The 21574-nt window shown below is 37.9% G+C and overlaps 1 protein-coding gene and 1 long non-coding RNA gene across 2 annotated transcripts in view; one reads left to right on the forward strand and one right to left on the reverse strand.

Moving 5' to 3' along the window:
• Nucleotides 1-21574, reverse strand: part of GALNT14 (polypeptide N-acetylgalactosaminyltransferase 14) — a 329955-nt gene that overhangs the window by 59523 nt on the left and 248858 nt on the right. Inside the window, exons 4-6 of the mRNA XM_034427962.2 lie at nt 16104-16171; nt 15410-15475; nt 4509-4630 (exon numbers count right to left, since the gene is read on the reverse strand). Of these exons, the coding sequence (XP_034283853.2) occupies nt 4509-4630; nt 15410-15475; nt 16104-16171 (256 nt within the window). The remainder of the gene's footprint in view (nt 1-4508; nt 4631-15409; nt 15476-16103; nt 16172-21574) is intronic.
• Nucleotides 663-7443, forward strand: LOC148116886 (uncharacterized). The gene is made up of 2 exons (XR_015731495.1): nt 663-1953; nt 6384-7443. It is a non-coding gene; the product is annotated as an uncharacterized LOC148116886 (long non-coding RNA).

Here is a 21574-nt window from a genome sequence, read left to right on the forward strand (position 1 = left end):
TCCTCATAGTAGATCACAAACAATGTTCAACCAGTTCTAGAGAAACTGGTAGTTGTGTGTATCTGAATTCTTCATGATGCAGAGCTTTATAATAAATAATAATTGATTTAATGATATCTAGTAGCTTACAAGCAACCAGTGCAGCTTCTGGATTGTCTCCAAGGACATATTATTGTAACATTATTATGAAATAGATTAGTAAAGCCAGGCTGCTCCCATTAATCAAGGATAAACACATCTGTTACCACTTGAAGCAACTTACGCCTTTAGTGACTGCACTGAATCAAATGGATCCTTCAGTTTATATATCTATTATTTGGGATTAATAGTCTTATCCAGCATAGGTCACCTTCTCACTCTTCCAGAATCCCCAAACCACCTATTCACTATGATACTATTCAATGCTTTTGTTTATCCCTCAGTTTATTGGCCTTCTTCCAACCAATCCTGTTCCTATTCAACATCTGCACAGCCTATTCTAATTCTGAAGGAATTGTTGTGTTGATAACACATCCAAAATCAATATCATATAGGTATTAAACAAGGGGAAATTTTTGCAGAAGGCTACAAACTATGCTGTATAGTCAAGCAGAATATTAATGATTCTGATGATATTAAGAATTAATATATTTTATCTGATATCCTAATAATTGCTATTTTTTCTTTTTTGGAGAAACATGTCCTGTATATCCCACTGTTCAGTACAACTTTCAGGGCAACTTACAAAATCAATATGAAACAAAACAAATGAAGAAAAAGAATATCAATTAATCATAGTATAATTGTACTGCTGTTCTGACATTCTGAGACAGTCAAGCAACACAATTCTGCTATTTACATTCATTAAAATACATTAAGCTGTCTGATTTCTAAAATGCCTTGCTTCAGTTCCTGATGCTCATTCTGATGGCCCTATTCCTCCTGAAGGGATCCTGGGGATTGTCTGTCCCAAGCTTTTAGATTTAAGACATTGGGGTGGAAACCAGGAGACTGGGAAATCTAGCATTACTTTAGGCATGAAAGCCACTTGGGTGACTTTGGCCAATCATCTTTCAGACAAACTCACCTCACAGGATGGTGGTTGTTATGGGAAAAAATAGGAGGGAGGAGTATTAGGTATGTTTGCCTTGAGTTATTTATAAAAATAATAAAGGTGGGATTAAAAAAAATCTCAAAACCTCCACCCCATTCTGGGTCCATTATTTGAGAGCTATTAACTCCAGAAGCAGATTTCAAATTAATGCTGCTAAAAGCATAAGCGATCACTCTATTTCAAACTTTAATTTATATTATTTCTTTTTAAAGAAATAGAGAAAAGAAAAATTGCAAATATGTGAAGTTAATAGAAGTGACATTTTGTTTTTGTTTTTCATTCAGATGTTACTGTTGCAGTCTTATAATGAATTTTCTATGGCGTTGCTGCACATAGTATCCACATTCATCTATAACAGCTGTGAGTTTGAACTACATTCCCCAGTGCTGGAACTGTCATCCTGCCGGCTGCATCTCATCAAATATCTCATACAAGAAAGGCACCATCATCACTCAGACAGAGAGAGAGATGAAGAAAAAGAGGACCAATGAGGATGAAAGAAAAACACAGAAAGAAGAAAATTAAACTGTTCTCTTGTTTTAAAATAGAGCCATACAATTCCCCCCATGAAGCCACTTTCCCCCAGCAGGTGAAGATCATACTACTGAAATTTGCCAGCAAAATGGCTGATTTTCTACAAAACACATTGGAACCGTGCAGTATTAAGAGAGCAGAAATGAGAGTGTATTCCTTCTGTCAGGTGTCTCTCACTCTCAATTCTCTTAGTCCCATTCCCATCAACTGAGGAGCTCTGGGAGAAGCAGCAGCAGAACAGATGTCTGGAGCAATGAGGGCATAAAATAAAGAACGAATGTGATGCAGCATGAATAAGAGCTCATGTTTCAGCTTACACTGTGGTGGTAAGATCTGTGAATTGTTTGCTTTGATTGCATCGGTAGATAGTAGCCTTGTTTAATGTTCCCTAGACCATGCTAGGAAACGCCACAGCTGGAAACGGAGCTGCTGGCCACTGCAAATAATCTCATAATATTTTTCACATTTGTTTGGAGCTTGACACCAGTTGGCCAAATCCAGCTGAGGTGAAAGAAGCCTCATCTTGTCAGGTTATATGGGATTGGTTTGAGCCTGTGGACCCCGAGGAAATGCTTTGTGTTAACAGCTTTGTCATACATAAACCATATGCCCTGCCCTATCTTGCTAGTGGAAGCTGCCAGGGAAGTGATGGAAGGCTGAATCTGGGCAGAGGTGAAATCATCTTTGAATAATAGTCTTCTTATCTCTGCCTTAGAAAAAGCAATGATATATCCTCTCCTCAAGAAACGATCACTACCTTGGACTATTATTTACTAGCTACCAATCTTTTGTTCACACAGAAGATTAAGAAAATGATAGGGCTGCAGTTCCAGAAAACCCTGGACGAAGTAGAGTGTCTGCATCCTTTCAGGTGGGATTCAGACCTGGGTATGGGATAATCATTGGTTACTTAGGTTGATCATCACTGATGGGATTGGGATGGAGAATTCACCTTCCCTAATTCTACAGTATTACAGTATATCTCTCACTTCTTTCAACACCATCAACCATAGTTTCCTTCCGAGGCTTCTGCAAGGCCATATGGTGGGAGGTACTGTTTTGCAGTAGTTCTCCTCCCTCTTCAGTGAATAGACCTAGACTAGAAAGGCTATGTCCTCAGGGTCCTAGTTAATAGAGAGCAGGAGTGCTATTCAGCAGGTTCTGACAGGTTCTGAAGAACCGGTAGCAGAAATTTTGAGTAGTTGTTTTGAGAACCAGCAAATATCACCACTGTCTGATCCCAGAGTGGGGTGGGAATGGGATTTTGCAGTATCCTTCCCCTAGAGTAGGGTAGGAATGGAGATTTTGCAGTATCCTTCGCCTGCCATGCCCACCAAGCCATGCCCACCAAGCCACACCAAGCCACGCCCACAGAACCGGTAGTAAAAAAAATTGAATTCCACCACTGGTAGAGAGGCTATGTCCTCAGGCATTCTGGTGTGCATGAGCTGTTTCTCTCTTCACTTTAGCATCTACAAAAAGTCATTCATCAGCAAAGAGTGAGCTAGCACCAAAATATTAATGATACTCGGGAGATACAGTGGAGGTTTGACCTGGTGCTTGGAGGCTATTGTACTCTGGATGAGCAAAAACAAGATTAAGATCAACCCTAGAAAGATGGCAGTAGACTAGAAAGCTGACTAAATATGGAGTGTGCAAAGGAGGGTCTGTCCCTTGGGAATGCAAATTAAATTAGAACTGCCCAAGGATCCCTAACAAACTTGCTGAAAGATAATTAACAAAGGGAATATTATCAAGATTATTTTGATGATATATGGATATTTGTCTCCTAGTTGGAGACAAATATTATGGAGCACTTCTCTATACAGAAAGGGTGACAGAGAAAAGAGCATCCCACTCAGAATGGCAGTAACATTGGTTTAATATTTTTACTGGGGAAAAATGCCTTTGTCAGCAGGGTTTAATTTCCATTAAATCAATTTATTACAGCTTAATTTGCATGAAATTAAATGCAGTCCTTATTCAAAGAACCATCACTCCCTTAAATCATTCAGCACTGGGAACTGATCATAGGCCTAATTAAAAACTTGACTGGAGCCATGCCTACCTATTCCCCTTGTAACATTCAGCAGATCTGACAAGAGCCTTTGGGCTCTCTTAACTTAATTTGCATTCCTAAGGGACCATTCTTTGCTAACTTGGCAAAAGTATCTTCCACTTCTGGCCCTGTTATGCCAAAACACTTTGTTCCTGGAGTCAGGACCAGCTGGTTCAGTTGTCCTTTTGAGGACCTATATTTCTGTCCGTTGAGAAATACAACAATGAAAAGTTTTCTGGCTACGAAGATGAAGAGGCTGAGATGCTATTTATACCTGTAAATATCTAATTCTTTGGGGGGAGGAAATCCACAAATTTCAATATGTGTTGAGGATTTTAAAATGTTCTCCGCCCCATACTCAAACACAAGAATTTTGGGGTTTAGTATGCATTTGGTGTTCTTTGTGTCTGAAGTTGAATTGCAGCCTTGTTTACATTCAGACAAAAGGCTCCTTTGGGACTTGATTTTATCTTTGGTCCAGTGGACAGCATTCTTCAGGGAAGACTCCATAGCTCATTAGAGAAATACATGTTGAGAAAGAAAATCACTATTTCCACATAAACAGGTAAGATAGCAAACAATGGGCAATTTCTTTCTTTGCTAAAAGCCAGAGGATTTCTCCCAGTTAGTGAACAATCCTGAGCTAGTCTGAATTGGCATTACCTTTGTAATAGTGATGTTATTTCTGGTGAAAGATGGCTTGATGGGCTACCTTTCCATGGATTTTCCCAGTGACTTCCCTAACTAAAAGGCTTACACGAGCCATGCTGATACATGCTATTATCTCTGATCCGAGACAATGCTACTGAGTGGCTCACTTACCTCTTTGATCCTCTGCAAAAGAGGGAGCAGCCAGTCCTTGTTCACTTCACAGTGACTGTCTAGAAAGGTAAGAACCCCTGCTTGGGCCACATCTGCTCCTCGAATGCGGGATCGGATCAAACCTGTAACAGCGGACATGAACTCAAACAAAGGTCTGGCTGATACAAATTTCTAAGCAAGAAATTCAGTTGCTAAAGAAGCATACAGATTCCTCAACTTAATTCATGTTTAGCCTTGCCTAATCAACTCAACCTTTATGGACTTAAAAATGATATGCCATTTTTTAAGATGCCTGAGCCCTGTTATTTTTCTGCGTTGCAAAGTCAGTGGCCCAAACAAAAAGTTGGGCAAAAGAAGTACGATCATTAAAACCTCCTACATTTATATAATTCTTTCCATTGCCTCTGCAAAGGGAAGTCAAGATGCCAAAATGCTGGTTCTGAAAAATAAGATAATATCATATAACTAAAACAATCCCTCTTTTTGCCTAAAATACAGTTTAAAACAAGGCTTTCAGACTTTCTTAAGAAAAATCTAAGGATAAACATATAAATACTTCTTAATAGGGATGGGATCACTTCCCTAACCACAGCTTCCTGTAAATTATTCTGCAAAAGCAAATTGCTTCAAAAACAAACAGCAAATACAATTTGCATTGCAGAAACAAATGACAAATACAATTCCCAGTCGGCAATCACTTCCCTCAATTACAGGAATTTTCTGATGCATTTTCTGTTTTTCATTAATGGAGAGCTAAATTTCTCTTTTGTGACAATTCTAATATAGCAGAACACTGGAAGAACAGGGCAACAAGATATAAATGAGTATATTACATGAGTTAAATATTACTTATGTAATATTATAATTTCTCCATCATCCCCAATTATTGATTTATTAATTAATGAGTAATACATTGAGGCCAATTTATAGGGATAAGATAAAAGGCTCCTTTTTATTCTTAAGTTTGATCGATGTTACTATGTTATCATAATAAGGAGAAAGGTATATCCTTTTTAAACTGAATGGCAATTTTAATTAAATAACTTGATTTTGCAATATTTGTTTCAATAGAAAAGAATGTCTATTGTTCAGGATTGAGTCCTCGGTACTGTCTGGGTTTGGTTATTGGCTTGAAGACATTTCATTACCCAACTATGTAGCAACATCAGTGTGAATGTGGGGTTTGCTGTCTGTCTATATACAATAGCTTGCCCTGTGTATTCCCAGACAATCCTAATAAAACATATGAGGCACCCAGAACACCTATTTTGTTTACATATTTATACTGTTTTCAGTTTCAATACCTCAAAACTTTACTGGAGCCTAATAGTCTCATAGTGCAATTGTAGAGTTTCAGTGGCTAAAAAAAAAATCCAAGGAAGTTGTTTCCATGGTCCTCAGGAGGTTTGTTTAATTAAAGAAATGGTACAGAAAATGACATGCTTTACAAAGCAAAACTTTCATTTTACACCTTGGATCTCTCCATATGGATTTGCTTAATCCCATCTCTCCTGTTTTCTTAACAAAATTAAACCTAGAATATATTTCTTAATTGGGCCTACATAGCAAAAGATTTAAGTGGTCGTTGCTTTAGCATGTTGGGTGAACAAAGCCATCACAATAAGCCATAATATGAATGTTGTGGCATTGTTTGTAGCATAAGAATTGAGTTCTGTTAATGTGAAGTTAGAATATCACTTGTATGAATACAGCCATCAAGAGGTAAAGTGTAATAGGCTCAGTTCAGACATGATTTTAATTGTATTAGGCAACCAAACATTCTTGGTTTGAGGAAGTCCAGATTTAAGTGGAGTGACCACACATTCTGTTCCATAATACAGTCTTGATTAATATTTGGTTCTTTTATGTATGCAGGAATAACCTTGAGGGACAGGAGAGAGAGCCACAGAATGGACAACTGGCAAATAAAAGATGTCTCAGCCCACAAAAGGAAAAAATGGAGTGGGAAACATTTCAGAAGGCACCCTCCCAAGTTTTCTGAAGAATAAAATGAAAGGAGGAGAGAAATACATTCAATCTTCCAATGTAACTTTACAACAAAGGTAGAATTAGTATTTGTGTGTCTTGTTTGGGCTACCTCAAAGGGCAATTATATGGATAATACAGTAATGGGTTCCACTTACCTTTGCTACCAGTTTGGAACCGGAAGCACGTGTGTGTGCTCGCTTCACTCACACACGGCACTTCTGCGCATGTACAGAACCTTCTGTGCATGCACAGAGCGTCCATGATGACGTCCGGGCGAGTGAGTGGAGCGGAATGGGCGAACCGGTAGAAACCCACCACTGGGATAATAGCTTTTGGGAAATGGCAGTGACTATTCCTTTCCCACCATGACCCAAATTATTTTTTGTAAATCCTGTTTTTCACCCAATTTGGGTAGCTTCATATGATGCAAGCACCATCTGGATAACAATGTCCATATTGAGGCTTATTCACCACATAGATTGGTTCCCTGAGTTGCTCTATGATTGATCTCTGTTTCAATACAACTTGCCATTTTTGGGTAACATGGAGAAAATGTTATGGATTCTTCAGAAGGAATAAAAGGAGTCTATAAAGCCAAATAAGTCAAGCTTTAAAGCAGGATCTGAGACAGAATCAATCCTCAATAGCCCTAGAACTCAAAATCCTAGATGTGCCAGACCTACTCTAGCCCATGAATGGCTGCATCAATATGAAGACTATCAGAAGATGAAATGGCAAGAAAGTGCTTGCTTATAGTTCTAGACATTTTATTTGGAATTAAATCGAGTCATATTGTCAATTGTGACATTCTCTAATTCGATTAGGAATGCATTTCTAGGCTTCTGGGAGAGTCTTAGGTTCAGGAATGCTAGTGCACCTCTTACTAAGTGTGCTTAAAGCTAAAGATTATTTCCACTGAGTTTGAAATAAAGTATGGGAAATCATATTGCATTGTTTCCTGTGGATTAATTTATGTATCGGGTACTGGAGGGGAGGAAATAAGACAATGAGATAGAAAGCACGTCAGCACACTTTTAATTTACAACAGCATAACTAAACTAGAATATGACACAAAAAGCAAACAAGCAATCTATATTTCTCTTTTTTTTTATAGTGCATACATTCATAAACAGCTAGATAACAGGATAACAGAGTTGGAAGAGATCTTGGAGGTTTTATAATCCAATTCCCTGCTCAAGCAGGAAGCCCTATACCCGTGATGGCAAACCTAAGGCATGAGTGCCTGAAGTGGCACATGGAGCCATGTCACCTGGCACGCACGGTGCCGCCCGTTCCTCTTCTGGGTTTCTGGTGCGCATGCACATGCACAGATCAGCTGGCCTTTGTGCATGCAGCAGTGCCAGAAACCAGAAGAGCTGGTCTTCCATTTTCTGGTGTGAGCATGCATGCCGGCCAGCTGATCGGCGGGTGCACATGTGCGGCAGTAACTGGAAGACTTGCTGGCCGGCTTGCATGTCCGCGCCGGAAACTGGAAGTACCTTATCCGGCATGTGCATGTGCCCTGGGCAGCTCCTCTTCCTGGTTGTGGCCCTGATGAGCACGCATGCATGAAGTGCACACACACACGCAAAGTGCTCCCTTTTCGGCACTTGGTGCCACGTGCGCGCGCGCTCGCCATCACTGCCCTATACCATTCCAGACAAATGGTTGTCCAATCTCTTCTTAAAAACCTTCAGTGTTGGAGCACCACAAGTTCTGAGGCAAGTCATTCCACTGATTAATTGTTTTGTCAGGAAATTTCTCCTTAATTCTAGGTTGGTTCTCTCCTTGATTAGTTTCCATCCATTGCTTCTTGTCCTGCTCTCGAGTGTTTTGGTGAATAGGTTGCCCCCCTCTTCTTTGTGGCACACCTTTAGAGATTGGAACACTGCTATCATGTCACCCCTAGTCCTTCTTTTGATTAAACTAGACCCAATTCCTGCAACAGTTCTTCATATGTTTTAGCCTCCAGTCCCCTAATCATCTTTGTTGCTCTTCTCTGCACTCTTTCTACAGTCTTAACATCTTTTTTATATCGTGGTGACTAAATTGGATGCAATATTCCTAGTGTGGTCTTACCAAGGCATTATAAAGTGATACTAACTTCCCATCATCTTGATTCTAGCCCTCTGTTAATGCAGCCTATGATTGTGTTGGCTTTTTTGGCAGCTGCAGCACACTGCTGCCTCATATTTAAGATCCTTGATTCACTTACTAAACACTTTTTCCCCTTGTAAACCAAGGTTAAAATGTATCAGTTTAAACTATGGTTTGGGGAGGAATGAAGTACAGATGTTACCAGTTAATAGTCTCTTTAGCCTACTGTAGCAATATACATCTTAAATCTTTAAAACACAATTTAATGAAATGTATTTTAAAATTTTAGAATCCTAGAGAAACATCATGAGCACTTTCCTTTGGTTTGTTAGAACAAACAACTTTTTTTTTTTAAAAAAAGAAAACCTGGGGATCTGTTTTGTTTGATTCTCATTTTCCAACTAAGAAGAGAGACCAATATATATTAATAGAAGAATCACTTAATATTCCATTCATTCCAGGAAAATTTCTTAACTTTGGCCCTCAAATGTGTTGGAACTAAAATTCCTATGCGGACTGGGAATTCAGGAAATTTTAATCCCAACACATTCAGGGACCATCAAGGTTGAAGCTTTACAACTAAGGGAAGTCACATACGGAACTTTTTCTTTTTGCTAAAACATGGTTGGTTTAGTTTTGCATATTATACAAACTTAACCAATTGTGGTATACACAGTAAACAAGAGTTAAATAAACCATGGTCTTGTGAAATGTGTTAGGCTAAGTCACAGGTATCAACTTCTTGAAAATCTGTCACCTTACAGATTTTGATCTTCTCCTGTGGGTGCCCATGCAGCAGCAGTAAGTTGTAGTGGCCCATGGGTGGATAAGTTGTAGGAAGACAATTAAGGAGCTGCAGCACAAATTTCACCATAGCTTTAAATGGACTAGAAGGGAAGAACAATCCACCCAATTCTCTCCTAGTCTTAAGTAAAGTAAACTTGAGGTTAATTCATGGGTTGGAAAGAAAACACAAGAATGTGAACAGTACAAGAAGAGTTAAGAAAGGCCATGGAAATTAAAGACTACAGACACAGAACAATTTTTGGTTTCCTTGAGGTAATTGGTTTCACAGCTAAAATAATAATTCAGAAACATTCTGAGGATGTAATTCAATACATTTGGATGGTATCAACTTCAGGAAGGGTGGCCTGGAGGAACAGTGTGACTTGAGAGTTAACAGATGATACCGAATTAAGGGATTTACAGGTTTGTAAAAAGGGAGTTACTGTAAATGATCCATCAACTGATCTTTAAGTGACAGCACTGGGTTTGTGCTGTCCAATTCTTCATGTAAAGTTGCCTAGATTGGTAGAATTTGGTATTGCTAATTGTTGATTTTATAGTACACTAACCTACAGAATAATACGTTAATGAACAATACTGAGTTTCCAGAAGTACTGAAAGAAATTCCAGGTAGGTAAGTAATAAATATTCTATGAAAAAAACAGAAAGTCTACAAATTAAACTTTAAAACTCATTTACTTCTTGAGCATGTAAGTGATTAATTTGTCGATTAAAAACAACCTTACAGTAGCAAATAACTTTCCCTTAACTGATATCATTAATTACTTCTTTAAAAGAAATGACTGTAAATGTCATTGTTTGTTTCAAGAATACTTGCTTGGCAACTATTTTCAGTAGTAAGTTAATAAAACAGGAAACAGTAAAGGGAAAATCAATTGTGTCCCCCAATTAGAAATGGACTTTCAAACACTGGAAATGGCAATTTTCATCCTTTTAATTTCTGAAGTGGGAAGAAGGATGGAAGAGACAATTAACATAAACAAAATGGGGTGGGCGCGATGGCCCAGTGGTTAAAGACACTTAGCTTGTTAGCTAGAAAGCGGATAGGCCGGATTCAAGATCCGAGTGCTGCGCAATGGGATTTGCTCCCGTTACTTGTCCCAGCTCCTGCCAACCTAGCAGCTCAAAAGCCTGCAAATGCGAATAGACAAATAGGCACAACTTCAGTAGGAAGGTAACAGCGAGATTATCTCTCTCAGTGAATGCTGGCCATACGAGCACGCAAATGTCTTCAGCTACCCCTTGGCTAAGAAGTACAGATCAGCACTGCCTCCACAACTGGACAGGGAAAATCTTTACCTTTGTAAGGAAAATATTATTTTTCATTTTACCATTGTTTTCTGCTTTTAATTCTGCTTTTAAACAAAACGCAGAGAATTGATATTGAGTAAATGCCTTCTTGGGCCTAATAGGCATGTTACTGGATGTCCATACACAGAAAAGAGGCAGGACTTTTACTATAATATGCTCCTTCCAATTTACAGGTTTTGACACAAACACACATACAGTATTCTGTGGGAGATGCCGTTGCACTAAGGCAGTGTTTCCCAAACTTGGGAACTTCAAGATGTATGGACTTCAACTCCTAAAATCCCACAGCCAGCCATGCTGGATGGGGAATTCTGGGAGTTGAAGTCCACACTTCTTAAAGTTCCCAAGTTTGGGAAACACTGCATTAAGGAATTATGACAGCCCAGGAATACAAGCAGGTTGTCCAACTGGGAGTCTCTATACAACTTTCAGATTTAAGAGAAAGTAGTGCTCTGCTAAGATGCAGCCAGGGCTCCTTCATGAGTAACAGTAACAGAGTTGGAAGGGACCTTGGAGGTCATCTAGTCCCACCCTCTGCTCACACAGGAGACCTATACTAGGGATTCAAACCACCGACTTTTCTGATTGACAAGCTCAGCGTCTTAGCCACTGAGCCCCCTAGGGAGCCGCCTATGAGATCCTGGTCTTCTTTTGATATCTCAGATATGAGAAGAGGTATCAAAGCAGTATCCATACAACCAGAATAGTATGTATATACAAGTTGTTTCTTTTTTTATTTCTTTTCCTTCCTGAGTTATTTTCCTGTAAAGGCATCAGTTGGAGGAGAAAGATAAAGACACACCAAGGAGAGGAATGATTTGTGAGTCAGATGTTTCTGTTCCTGCCCAGAAGGAAAAGTAGGTAGCATGAAAAATAAATATGTTTCGGCATTCTTCCCATGACTGGGTACATTCAGATCTCTGTTTTTATCTTTCTCTGTGTTGCTGGGTTGGAAAGAAGAGAGGAAGGGACAGATTTCCATACCCCACCAACAATAATACCTCAATTGTCATGCTTTATTTTCCACTATTATACAAGATGACATGCATATATTAGATTGAAATCGTCAGCTAATACATTCTCATATATTTAGCCAAACAAGTGACAAAAAATCAGTTACAGTTATAAGAAAAATCAAATTAAAGCTATTTTACACTATTATTTTATTAAAGTAATTCATAAGAAATTAAGGTCATCCTGGCCCTAGCTTTGACACAGGTAGCCTCTGAAAGCTTATCTTCTCTTTATAGAGTATAGCAGAAGTAGATCCATGGTTTGTACATTTCATGTACTTAAGACCCCCAGACTCCAAATTTGAAGGAAAAAGTGCCAATTTTCAATGTGTGGTTTCTTTATTTTGGGGACAAATAGCTGCATTATGTTCAATGCACCTGATCTGTCCTTAAACTCTCTCAACAATCCAATTAAGTGGTTGAGCAGAAACTCTTTAGTGGTATCAAATGATTCATATTTGAAAAGGAACTGAGACCTTTTTTTTGTTTCAGAGCCACCAAAATGGGCAGTCACATACAGCCACTAAATGATTTGTACTTCTTCATATTCTTTCCTGATACACAGGAGATTTCCGTCATTGCCTCACTCTGCTATTAAGCAAAATGGAATTCTTTCTGCTATCATGAAGCTTCATAATTACTACAATTCAGGCTAGCTCTTTTGGCACAAGACTATCTTTACTGGATACTTAGGACGTTCAATTGCCTCTATAAAAATACTGTAAATAACCAGTGTGCCTATACAACTGAGAATATATTGATTATTTAATTCATTGTAATTTTTAACATGGTAATTTCTATTCTTCAAAGCCCTTTGCTTGTTTTTGTAAATTAGTGGTTCTGATTGCGGTCTGGCTCACAGGCAATTCCTGGGTAATAACCAGAACTGAAGATTCTCACAAGCAGCCTATGTGGCCTCTCTACCTCACTATCTTTGTGTGTAGAAGATGAATATTTGTACTGAGGAGTTTCTGGGCAGATTTCCTATTTGATTCAGAAATGCAGAATATCAGAATTGTTAATTTCTCAAAGAGCCTCCATACCCAGAGACTATTTCCCTCATGGAGATAGTCTCCTCCTATACGGGAAGAAAGGAATACGCACATTGCTAAATACTGTATCTGGACTACCTTACCAAATAGGTCAGTTGGGCAAAATTCTAGTCAAATGGGATTTTTCACTAGTCTGGAGAAGAATGCTAGCTGGGGATTACTGAGCATAGAAGTCCACACATCTTAAAAGTCGCTGAGGTTGAGAAATACAGGTAGTTTTCGACTTACAACACTTAATTTAGTGACTGTTCAAAGTTACAATGGCACTGAAAAAAGTGACTTATGACCACTGTGGCATCCTCATGGTCACGTGATTAAATGCAAATGCCTGGCAACTGAATCATAATTATGATGGTTGCAGTGTCCCAGGGTCATGTGATCACCTTTGGCAACCTCTGATAAGCAAAGTCAATGGAGAAACCAGATTCACTTAACAACTATGTTATTAATTTAACTATTGCAGTGATTCACTACAGTCATAATTGTGACAAGAAAGGTTGTAAAATGGGGCAAAATTCACTTAACAACTGTCTCACTTAGCAACAGAAATTTTGGGCTCAATTGTGGTTATAAGTCGAGGACTACCTGTACTGATCTAGCTAATGACTTGGATTTGAGCCCCTGCAAAGTTCAAGTGTAAAGTTCACTTGCAGCAGGATGTGTGGTAAAAATATTTTGTCCTCCAAAATGGCAGGTTGCTTTGCAAGTCAGGGCCAGTGAATTTTGTTCTTTCAACCCTAAATGGAGTATGATAAACCTAGGACACAACTGGCCACTTTGAGGTGATCACCATCTGCTTCCTGCTTGGCAGGAAATTGTGCTACAATTAGAGGAGAAAGGGGAGGGGGAGGGAGGAGGAAGAAGAGGAAGAGGAAGAGGAAGAGGAAGAGGAAGAGGAAGAGGAAGAAGAAGAAGAAGAAGAAGAAGAAGAAGAAGAAGAAGAAGAAGAAGAAGAAGAAGAAGAAGAAGAAGATCGTCATCAAAATGCATGCCATGTGGGTGAGCTATGTGCCTTCCAAGTTACCCTGTCAACACTTAATCTGGAAAATTTAGGTATACAGGAAGGCTACCAGCTGGGAACAATCACCTTCTGCAGCTGAACAGAGTGATGTCTCTAATCCAGAGAGGGGAAGGATCAGCAGATCGAATTCTATAGTGGAACATGCTGTCTGAAGAGGGGTTTTGCAAAGCCTTAATTGACAGCTGTAGTTCTTTTAAGCCAAGAAAAAACACTTGTGTCTTCTTTCCCACCTCTGACACAGTTGCTGGGAAGAATTTTAATGACAGGGGCTCTGTCGCTGCCAAGTGTTGTTTCTCCACAATGCTTTCACCCACATCTTTACCATGAATACTTATTTAATAAAATTATACATGCCCTTCCAGGATGGTTTTAAAAAAGCAAACTTAAGTGCACAAGTAAAATTTAATGTGTGAAATTGAAAATAATTGTTACTTTATTAATGCAAATTATTAAGCAGTGATGGATCATTTTAAGAAATTTTTACAGCTATTGAGCCATTTTGATACAGCAGGCATTCAGCTGAATGGCTGGTTTTTGAAAAACATCCTTTCTACTTTTTTGTCAACTCCACAGGCAGCATTTGGACTGGCCAAATTTATATCAAACAAATGAGTATTAATTCAATTTGAATTCTACCTTACTTTATGCACATGTCAGAAACAGGAATGACTTGGTGGTGCATTTATCTCAGTTCAGGAAAAGCTATCCATTTCTCCTGCAAAGACCTTATTCCAAAAACTACCAGTCATAGAGGTTAATGTGCAAAAGTGTATATGCCATGTTTAAGTGAAGTCCTTTAAGTGTTCACCCTGATCCTGAACTCAATAGCCCATCAATGGTGAAGTCATTTTTAAATTAGGCATTTTAGACAAAGAATGTAAAAGAAATAAAGATAAGTAAAAAACAAACAAACCCAAGAGTAAAATACCGATGAATAAAAAAGGGATCCAAAATGTAATGGAGTTTACAATTTTCAAATGTATCATTAATTACAAATTGTAGAATGCTGCAGTCCTGAGTACATTTACTACAGGAAATCTGACTGAGGTTGAGTTTCATTTTGAAGAAAAATACATTGTTTTATTTTGTTCTTTAAAGCAGCAGCCCACAACCTTTTGGGCACCAAGGACCAGTTCCTTGGAGAGAGGTTTTTTCCGCGGACTGGAGGGGGCGTGGTTTCAAATGCTTGCTACATCTCGGGAATGGGGCTTAGCTTGTTTGCACAGCCCTGTTTCTGGCATCCAGCGGACCGGTGCCGGGCCCATGGACAGGGGGTTGGGGACCCCTGCTTTAAAGTATGAAAATAATTTAGAGAACACAATTACATGTACATAAACGCAGACACACTGGCAGACATAAGGATGACAATATCTCTATGACATATGTTCCAAATAATAGCCTCATCTTCTTTGATTGATACTTCTTACATTTTCATCCACAGAAAGCTCCACCTTGTAGTAGGAGATTGCAAGCATAAAAAGTATGCACATCAGTTGTAAAAGAGTATTTAGGACAGACATTGCACCTTATTTTCCCTATACTGTAAAGCTTTCATTTTGTCTTTTTCTCTTCTTTGTGCTCCTTCAGTATACTCAGCCCCCAAATGCTTACCTTCTCGTCTACTGTTGCGCAGGCATTTCACTTTGGGGAGCTTGATCAGCAAATGGCAATCATCCGCTTTGGAAACACAAACAAGAGTGCAATGTTATTTGACTGTTTCTTTTCATCTTTCAAAGGCTTTCACACAATCAAGAGGTCAGAAAGTAAGCGTTAAGAACTTTGACAGTGCACACTTAACTCCTAGTGGCAGTATGGGAAAAGTGGTACATTTGGTTGGAAGATAGAAAAGGAAAAAAAAGATTAGGAAGTAACTGGAATGACCTAATATAGGGATAGGAACACAAACCACCAATTCAGGTTAACAGTGAACTACAAAGATAGATATAAGAGAATAGACCAAAACAAGGAGGAGTCAAAAGCACAAATAAGAACATAGATTACAGTTGCGACAACTTTGATAAGATGTATATTGAATTTTTGTTTACATGTTCTGTGTTTTGTTGTTATTTGTTTTGTTTTGTTTGTATTTTTAAATAAATAAAATTTAATTAAAAAAAAAGAGTATGAGGTCATTATAATGTCAAGGAACAATGGGGAATCATAATACATGGGAAAATCTCCTCTTTTCCAGGATCAAGTTTTCAGTCTCATGAAGGTTGAGACTGTGCACCAATACATGCGCACGCAGACACACAGTTCCCTCTCTCCCTCCTTCTCAATCCCTCTGGTTTTCAAGTTCACTTACGATCATCACTGAAGTCATCTACTAATAGGATTTCGTGGACCAGGTGCACTGGGGTTCGGTTCAGCACACTAAGGGATCATAAAAGAAAATATCCAGTGGATTTTCAACAGAAAAACAAAACTGGGAAAAAAATCATGCTCAGAATACATTTCACCTGAGTATGTAACAATGAAGTTGAACGAAAGGGATGAAGCATTTGTAAAAAGTGAGAGTTATTTAAAGTTATACTACTTAAATAAAATCGATCATTCCTTCCGATCATTCATATTTTCCAACTTCAGTTAGAAATCCTGTGTCATCAGTGTTTTCGAGAGCCCCTGGAAGTTGCACTTAAGCCGGAGGGTTCACTGCTTAGTGCAAAGTATGAGCCAGATGTTCCTGTACTGTTTCATCCAGGATCCAATTTAGATGGTAAGCGTTTTAGAAACAAAGAAGAATCCCCATGATAGGCTGCCATTATAATAACTGTGGTGCAAGACTCCCTCAAAGTACCATAGCCACTGCTTGTGTTACATCAATTAAAAAGCTAAACTGAAGCATGGTACCCACCAGCCGTACTGCTTTATAGTCTGAAGCTCCTCATAAATAAAAAGCAATGCCTGCTCATGGAACCATGAAGTTCAAACTTGAACATAATGAGCAGGCATTGCACTTCTGGGTAATAAGATCAACAGCATTTTACAAAAGAATACCAGCAAACATGGTCAAGGTTTCTAAAAACCATGTTCTTGTAAACTATCGACTCTGCAAAGAAACAATGATATTTGTATTCCATTAGTTGTCACTATCAAAAGAAAAGAAAGATATCTGGAAGGTTTTTACAAAGATATTGTTATTTAAAGAATGACCTCTGTAACTAGTCAGAACAAGAGACAAGCAATTTCTGTGGAAAGCTAATTTTTGTAGAATGTCTTTAATTATAAGTTGGCTATAGTCATTGTCATTGTGAATACTTAAATTACATGCTAATTTAAACTGAGTCTGGTTTCTTTTAGCTAATGGGATTGCCCAAGCATTTAAAATAAATGTATCGTATGAGTGTTGTTTTGAAGATAGCTATTTCCCTTCTTTATGTAACGTAAACAAATTATTCACTATCTGGGAATATAAACTGCAGGTTACTAGTGAAATATGAGACGGAAAAAGATTGCCATTAACTCTAAAAAAGAAAGCTTCAACTAAAACCCAAATCCTTTTATTTAAAAAAAAAATCAAGGTAATTGGTATACTTCTATAAGTATCTTTTCTATTTATATATTCAAACACTTAATGAAAAAGAAAAAAAAGAATATAAACATGGCTGTTCAAATTAGTTCCATTTTCATACATCAAATAATTTCTCCATATGTTCCTCCGAACCACATCTTAATCATTTCTACTTTCATCACATTATACCATTAAAACTATTTCGTCTATTACAATTTCCTTAATTAAATTTAAAAAATATTCTGACTGTTATTCTCTACTTGCTTCCCCTATGTATTGTTTCAAATCCTCACTTACCATATTTTTCGGAGTATAAGACGCACCTTTTTACCTCCCAAAAGGGGGTGAAAATTTAGGTGCGTCTTATACACCGAATGTAGCCCTGCCTACCCAGTGGCCCCCACCCTTTGGCCTGTGCCTTGCAGCACTTACCTCCTTGCAAGCAAACAGCAAGAAAAAACAGCCCCTTTCAGCTTCAGCATAGGTTAATTAGCACAAGTTGATTAGATCGGCCTCCCGATTCTCAGATGTTTTGCTCTCAGTTGTTTTGTGCAGAGCTCTCCTGCTTGCTGAAAAAAATCTGGAGCAGATTTTTTTTCCCCTAGCTATGCTGAAAAAACGAAACTGAAAGTAAAGCAGGTTCTTTGCTGCAACGTGACAAAATGAGGCACAGAGAGATTTCTTTTTCTTTTTCCTCACCAAAAAGGTAGGTGCAAACAATGGGAAATTTAGGGCAAAAGAGGAGAGTTCAAGCTTTTAAAACACAAAAGAAAAAAAGCTCTATTTAACTAGGGAATTGTAATAATCGAGATACTGTTAATTGTATATTGTGTTGAAAGCAGAAACGGTTAAGTTGTGGTTTGGAGGAATATATGGGGGAAATTATTTGGCTTATTATTATTGGTAAATATAATTAATTGATTTGTAAGAAATTGGATTGCTTGGAAATAATTGGAATATTCATGTTCATATTGATTAATATACAAAAAATATAGTTATATAACTAATTGATTTATATAAAAATGTTGAATTTGTATTAAACAACTGTAATTAACCAATGTGAGGATGGATATAAAAATAGATGACAATGGGAAGGGGTATAATATAGAATAGAAGGGAAAAATTGAATTTGATTAAGATTAGAGATGAGAATGAAGGGTAATATTGGTTTTTTTAAAAAATAGATGAGGAATAAATATGGCAAAAAGGAAATATAGAAATTGTAAATTCAATTGAAATGACTAAATACTGTTTAAATTTGTGAACCAGCCAAATACTCTGTTCAAAGAAAATACATTGTATGTTTGTATGTGTGTTTGTCTAACAAATAAAAAAAAAACTTTAAAAAAACAACAACCAAAAAAGGTAGGTGTGTCTTATACTCCGGTGCGTCTTATACTCCGAAAAATACGGTAATCATTTTTATACACACCACCATAAACCATTAACAATATTTCAATTATTACATTTTAAACTTATTCATATTTCTCAAAAAAGAAAAAAAAAGAAAACTCATCATTATCTAGATTTCAAAAATATAAATGATAATATTCCAATTATTGTACAGTTCATTTTCACCATCATATACTTTACCATTATTTGTTGCTACAATTCACATTTCAGTTCTAAATGTATACCTCAAATTCCTCTTTCATTTCCTTCTCCTTTTCTACCTTTTCAATTTTATTTTTACCTTTTTCTTTCCCCTTCTTTCCTGCACTTTAAAATCCTGATCTCTCCTATTTTGCCCTATGTTTCCCATTGTTCCCTCTCCCTTTTCTCTTTTTTTTATTTCACCACTGTTTAACCCTCTGTTTAACCCAATATTGTCATTCTGTATATCAAAGTTCTGGATTCTTCTCTTCTGTCCTATATTTCCTCTTTCTCTCTTTTGTATTTTTTCACTGTAAATCCCAGTGTAATCATTTAAATTCTTTATATTCTTTCTTGTTCCACTCTTCTTTCCATATTTGTCTCTTTCTATCCTCCCTATTTCTTTCATTGTTAATCCCAATGTAATCTTTAAAAACCTCTTTTTTATTATTACTATCCACATATTCAAATACATTTTCACATTTGGTCTCATTTTCTTTATCTTCTTTATCTTCAGCCTCTGTGTCTCGCTTCTCCCTCTTTGTTTCCTTGTCAGCTTGCATATGTTCTTTCTCATTTTTTATGTCCTCAGATTTTGATTCCCCATGTATCATTGTAGTTATTTCTCTTATTTCCATTTTCCATGACAAGTACATCGCTTTAATCATTTCTCTAATTTCCTGTGTCATTTTATTCTTTTTAAGTTGATATTGTTCCAATTTTAAAAGTTCAGTAGTATTCCTTCCCCTCCCCCAAAGTCAAGCCGTTTGCAAACAAAGGGATCCTCCCCAAAAGTTCTCACGGCTGTTATCTGTAAAGTTCACAATTTTCCAAAATACAAGCCAAGTTACAATGTTCCTTTTTACTCCTGATGGTGTCTCTCTGCACTCCACAATTTCCGGTTATCTAACAAGTATCCATTTTGTTTCAGTATGTTAACATTCTTAACCAGTTTCTCTTTCTCTTTTTGGCTTTAAGAATACCAAGTCAATTTTGTAGTTCAGTCCAAATTTAAACAGCTCTTTTCATTTCTTTTTCCCTTTTTACTTTTGTTTATAGAGTACTTCTGTTACAAGGCTTACTAGCCATTCTCTTTTTATTTTCCTTAAAGTTCATGAGAAAGAGAAGAGAAAAAGGATCTAATTATTCTTTTCTGATCTTTTAATCAATCTTGGGGTAATTTCTTTCATTTTTAAGATTTTCCACGTTATTTTCCAAATCGTTTTGTTCAAAGATCAATTTTCTATTCAGAGGGGTTTTTTTGTCTCTTTAAAAATACACTCCAATGTCCTCTTTTCTCCCCCCCCCCCAACCAATGCTTTTTAGCCACCGTTTTCTCGCTAGGGGTCTTCAGGTTTTTTTAAAAAAATCCTTATTATGAGTTGGCTAACACTCACCCGGCTCCAAAAACTCCATTCAATTCACTGCTCCATGCTGAGTCCGGTTGCCCCAGCTTTGTGACAGCCGCAATGGCTGCCACCCCCACCGCCAAGTCGTAGAGAGCTACCTCTGACCATCGAGGAACTTTCCTGTTCCTCTTGGTCTTCTGAGGTCCTCTCCTTCACCCCTGCCCCTACAGGATGGTTCCGGTCCAAAGACCCCTTGGCAACGGTTCATCAGTCCGGGTTTTTGCGGAGCCCATCGGAGCTCGCAAATTCCCTGACTGTCTCTCTGCGATGCTTCTGGTCCCGGTTTGAAGGATTATAGTGATGAATGATATTGATTAATGCTTTCGGGAAAATGTTATTGTTTGAATTTATACATCAGTGAATTTATATATGAATTAAACAACTATAAAAATAAAAATAAAATGAAACTCATAGTTCTAACCTGAGAATTTAATCCTGAATTCTCCATTAATATTGATTTTAAGATAACATAATATCTGAGTCTAATCTAATGGGCTATTATCGAAGAAATACGACACCAGCTTTGTCACTGTGAGGTCATGCCTTTTATACAGAATTGGGGAACATATAAAGGATATATGTTGGAATAAACATATGGCAGAAGGAAAGTTGAGCTGAAGGATGCTTGATAACATCAGGCATAGAATCCTTCTGGACAACCTGCAGCAATTGGGAATGGGCAGGATGTGTTGTGGAGTTCTCCTTCCTCTGTGGTCACTTCCAATCTATGTTGATGGGGAGAGGTACTCCCTCCTATTCAAGAAATATATGAAACTATCAGTTCAGGGTCTGCTATCATCAGTATGCAGATGATGCTCACTTATATATGTTGTTCCTACAATGTGTAAAGGTTGATGTTGATGTCTTTCCTCTGTTGGCTGTGCCACGATGGATGGGAAGGAACAGACTGAGACTGAATCCCTGAGGCTGAATCCCAACAAGACCAAGTGGCTGTGGATATACGGGCCCCCTTATGTGGCGGAGTTCCCATCTTTCCCAACCATCTTGAAAGAGGGTTGCATTTCCCCATTCAAGACAGGTATACAATTTGGGTATTGGCCTGGAGTCACAGCTCTGACTTGAAGAACTCTGCACATATCCAGACTGTGTACCAGCTGTGCCTGTTTATGGACTGGAGAACCCTTGGATAGTCGTTCAAACCCTCTAGTCACCTCTAAAATGAACTACTGCAATGTGCTGTACATGGTGCTGCCCTTGAAACTCTTTGGAAGTTATTGTGCTCTGGAATGTGTTGCTGCATGT

The sequence above is a fragment of the Pantherophis guttatus genome, chromosome 1, assembly GCF_059756535.1.
Source record: "Pantherophis guttatus breed Tessera chromosome 1, ASM5975653v1, whole genome shotgun sequence".
NCBI classification, from domain to species: domain Eukaryota; kingdom Metazoa; phylum Chordata; class Lepidosauria; order Squamata; family Colubridae; genus Pantherophis; species Pantherophis guttatus.